Source organism: Sinocyclocheilus anshuiensis, unplaced genomic scaffold, assembly GCF_001515605.1.
Source record: "Sinocyclocheilus anshuiensis isolate Anshui unplaced genomic scaffold, SAMN03320099.WGS_v1.1 scaffold1152, whole genome shotgun sequence".
NCBI lineage: Eukaryota > Metazoa > Chordata > Actinopteri > Cypriniformes > Cyprinidae > Sinocyclocheilus > Sinocyclocheilus anshuiensis.
In genome coordinates, this window is record NW_015551083.1 from 156,316 (window position 1) to 161,315 (window position 5,000).

Sequence of the window (5,000 nt, forward strand, 5' to 3'; positions counted from 1 at the left end):
TCTCACACACACACACACACACACTCTCTCTCTCACACACACACATACACACACAGAATCTTTGTAAATAAGGTCAGTTTTATTGCTGAAATCCCTCGGCGACTCAGACACTGGAGACACACGATGCTTCAGGACGCTTCGACACTTGCTCATATAAACTCATGCAGTTTCTAAAAGTTCTCAAAATCACACTATTGTTAAAAAGATGATTTGGTTCCTTGAAAGGTTCAGTTTTCTGCATGGGTTCAGTTCAGTGACACTGATGTTTGATTTTGTGCCAACGTGACAACATTTGGTGCCATAATGTTCAAGCGAATCCATCAGGAAAGCACTCTTACTCCTGCAGGACTTCCAGAAACAATGCCACAATTTGGAACCCGTCCTAATGAAAATGAAGTGAAATGTTCTTACTGGATTCTTCCCTCTGCTGAGGTCGTTTGATCGTTACATTGTCTTGGAAAAACATCTTGCAACCTGAGCTACACGAGTGGTTGGTTAAACTCGTTTTGATGTTGGGAAACACTGAGTTTCAGACCCTTCAGGTTTGGTTTCAGGTTTCAGATTATGATCAAAATTCCCACAGAAACTGTCATTTCAGGACTTCAGTTTAACAAAAACAATGAGCACTTCATCTGAAATCATTCCTGCTTGAGGGAGCCATAATTCAACAATCTCTAATCTACTTCAAATGGTGAATAAATAAAAAAAATTGTGCATATTACTAAAGTGCATGCAGAATATGATTGTAGCTTCACCCGCTGGATGTTTGAGCATTAAACTAAGAATCGATTTGCCGTCGTCTCTATTCCATTAGTGAGTTTTCCCTCACACACTTGTGACACACTTCACCACATGAGCTACAGAGTGAAACACCCTGAAAAACACTAAGAGAAATTTGAGTCCTTACACTGGGATGAAAAACCTATTCATCAGATATTTATGGAGATGATGATCACACGTCTGTCAGTGCATCATAATTAAACCGCTCATCTCGTTTATTAAAGGTGAATTCAGAAGGAAGGATGATGGGCGCCTAAAAAGGATTTCTAAAAAAACACAGTGAGAAAGGATGTTAAAATGCAGCATTTTACTCAAAAAACACATTGTATAAAACAAAAAAGAAAAAGGAAAAACATGAATAAAACATGACGATGGCCTTCAGGACATTTGCTGACAGGCATTATGAAGAAAGCTTCATTTGCATGACAAAAAAAGAATGCAAATGATGTGAAGCAACTCTAGAAAAATGGTATAAAAATAACTTAAAACAATCAACATCCACACACACGTGAGAGAGCGCCTTCGACAATATCAGAGGTGAAATGAGAAAAATGCATTAAGAAATGAGGCTCTCAGGCCCTGCAGATTCACATGATGAATGAAACGCTTCATATAAAGATCCTCCTGTAGATGAGTGTGCCGTGGACAATGAACGAAACCCAGGATGAAGCAGCAGCGGGTGATCCTGTAAACAACGGGATCGGCCCGTTTGTAAAAGCGCTCGTGTTTCACCAAAGCTGCGTGTGAATGCAGTCAGTGCAACAGTGCCCTGCTGGCAGCCTGAGAATCCGCTGATCTGAGGATGAGGATGATGAAGATGATGATGATCGCAGTCTGGTGGTGGAGTTCTGCTGAAGGCATCCAGCTCGTGACGAGTCCATCAGCGGTGCTCCTCTACGGCCGGTGAAACCTGCCAGACACAGCATCAAAACAGCTGTGATGGTACATTACTTATGACCTGTAGCTGTTACAGATTACAAACTGTAGTTTGTAATATAATCTATTGGATTACACATATTAGGTAATGACTACTTTTGGACCTTTCTCATAAGAAAATATAGGGTACAACGGGGCAAAAGGCGTCTTTGATATTATTTTCATCTAAACCACTAGATGGCACAAAAACGTAGCTTAGCACTTTCCAAAACATCCGCTTTTCAAGATGCACCTGTATATTTGTCTGATCCTTGACGCGATCGCGCGCAGCAGCGCAAAGTCGATTCTGTGCTTACTTGATCTAATATTTGATGTTTTTTTAAAATGTTGTAGATTTAAGTCGCAAATTAGAATCGCTAAAATTAATGCATATATTTTGAGACAAAGGTCTTCTTTATGATTTCAGTTTTGTTTAAGATAATTAAAGCAACAGTTTTTAAATAACGAAAGAATATGTAAAAGTATGGTGTTTGGGGTAAAACTCCCCTGCTGTCGGGGCTAACAGTAATTAACATGATAATTAATAGAGGGCTGACTTTCCCATTTGTTGACATGACATGGTTAGATTCAGATCTAAATATCATATATTATGTTGGGAGTCCATATTAGAGATAATCACCATGTTTAGAACGAAACCATCATATTTAAAAACATGATATTATCATATCATATAATAAAATATAATTTGTTGTTACTACTGTAAATATATATTCAATTATTATTGGTTCTCCTTCAATGCTTTCAGAATCTTTACTTATTAAAACGATTTTGTTTCTGTATTTTTAAAAAAATATATATATTTTTTTATATTAACATTTTAATGACAGTATATTTATTGAACAAAAAATTATATATTTTTAATTTTTTTTTTTTAATGTTTATCAACATAATGAAGTGCATTAAACATTACATCAGAGTTTCCCAAACTGGGGGTTGTGATGAAAAGCAAATAATTATTTAAAATCATAAGTGTCAAATTAAACAAATGAAGTCATTTCAAAATAAAAACAATAGAAATACAACACTTGAACAGTAAAGATATTTGGTTTATCTGCATGTCATTAAGACAGTTACCTGGCATCAGAGAACTGTGAATGTGTCGTTAAATTATTGAAATATTCTTTAACTGCCGTGTGGCCTCTTCCTTTTCTGTGTAATTATAGTCAGCTGACTCATGGCTGGTGTGTGCAAATGTATAAAAGCAGTAGAATTTTTTTAGATAGGAAATTATTAAGACAAATCAATACATTGTGAATAATTTGCTGCCATTGTGTGAATATGTATTAAAAGTAACTAATCTAATTATAAGCATTTTAAAACGTAACAATCTGATTACAAATACCTCATTTTTGGAATCTGATTACGTAACCCAGATTACATCTAATCTGCTCTGTCCCGAGCACCGGTCATCAATCACAGCAGTGAAAAATACAAATCACCCTCGTATATTTATACCATATGATATAGTTTAGCAATATTATTCCCCAATATCTGCACCACTGCCAAAGTGTAATCAAGTATAGTCAAACAACTATAAATGCTTGACAGCCTCAATTTATATAAATCCACAAAAAATGTTTTGTCCATACGTCCTTGATTTTTTTCTAACTTTGTCTCATCTTTGATGTCAAATTCATACATTTAATCAATTAATTCAGTTAGAATAATAAGACAACATTAGGCTGTTAACACTCAAATGAAGTCAGTATTAACAAAACCCATCTTAACACTGTAGAAGTGGCACAAAAGCTGCATCTGAAGTACCATTTAGATGTATTTACAGATTGTTTAATGCAGCTCAGAAGTGGCATGAAACGCATTCATACTGCAGTTGATTTGGATTTTATGATATGATTTTGATCATCAGTTGATATGATTTTGAATATGAAACTAAAAGCACCAATAGGTGGCGGCAAGTCTTAATGAGTGAGTCACTGAATCATTTGATTTCAAAAGGACTGAATCATTCAGGAATGAAGCGAGTGACTGTCTGTATGATTGACGCATTGAATCATTCGCTCAACCGATTCACTCAAAACGCAAATCATGTGAGGAATGAAGCACCGCTGTGTGTGGCTCCGAGAAACACAGCAGTTCTGCTGGCTGTTTATATTGGTGAAACAGATTAAAACTGACAATAACGGGTTTAAAATATCACTTGGGTGAACTATCCCCTTTAATATTAAATTAAAGATTTTTATACAACAGTTCAATATGCTTCACCTGGTCAGATGGCGGCTGGACTCGTGCACCTCCATCTCATTGCTCTTGAAATCATTCAGCTCTTTCCTGATGGCGGCCTGCAGCGACACACACACACACACACACACGCACACGCACACGCACACGCACACGCGCACACGCACACATGCAGAGTTCATGTGTCACTCCAGCTGCCTGAAGAGGCTCACAAACATAGTTTAGTCCTCTAGTTGTAGAGTTGTAAATCCTCTCGTAGCTTCATTTATATAACGGAGCATCATTGAGTAACAGGAGCTCAGAGTTTTCATCTGAACAGGTGCCCGTGTTGCTCAATGTGCCACCCGTCGATCAGTGGAGCATGATCACACACACCTGACGGCGGAGTTACCTGCCATTCACACACCTTACTCCGTCAGTTCTCTTCATTTTTATATTATTGATAATTTTAGTGACTAAACACTTTTGCATACAGCTTTGTTACGTAATTATTTTGCTCCAATTACAAAACACCAGAACAGTGCTTAACATGTAACACTCAGGAAGTGTTTTTGCATTAAGATTTATGAATGCACACGCGCACACGCACACACGCACACACAGAGTTCATGTGTCACTCCAGCTACCTGAAGAGGCTCACAAACATAGTTTAGTCCTCTAGTTGTAGAGTTGTAAATCCTCTCGTAGCTTCATTTATATAACGGAGCATCATTGAGTAACAGGAGCTCAGAGTTTTCATCTGAACAGGTGCCCGTGTTGCTCAATGTGCCACCCGTCGATCAGTGGAGCATGATCACACACACCTGACGGCGGAGTTACCTGCCATTCACACACCTTACTCCGTCAGTTCTCTTCATTTTTATATTATTGATAATTTTAGTGACTAAACACTTTTGCATACAGCTTTGTTACGTAATTATTTTGCTCCAATTACAAAACACCAGAACAGTGCTTAACATGTAACACTCAGGAAGTGTTTTTGCATTAAGATTTATGAATATTAATGCAAACTTCCAACAGAATAAATCGTATCATGTTTAGCTGATGTTTCTGTGAAGCAGCACTACTCTCTGAAGCTTACGCAG

The 5,000-nt window shown here is 37.4% G+C and overlaps 1 protein-coding gene across 1 annotated transcript in view; it reads right to left on the bottom strand.

The window, feature by feature from the left end:
* Positions 1–1,056: 1,056 nt before the first annotated feature.
* LOC107662548 (phosphatase and actin regulator 1) overlaps positions 1,057–5,000 on the bottom strand; it is a 27,433-nt gene continuing 23,489 nt past the window's right edge. The window contains exons 15-16 of the mRNA XM_016452613.1: positions 3,940–4,016; positions 1,057–1,690 (exon numbers count right to left, since the gene is read on the bottom strand). Coding sequence (XP_016308099.1) covers positions 1,675–1,690; positions 3,940–4,016 — 93 coding nt within the window. The 3' untranslated portion in view covers positions 1,057–1,674. The remainder of the gene's footprint in view (positions 1,691–3,939; positions 4,017–5,000) is intronic.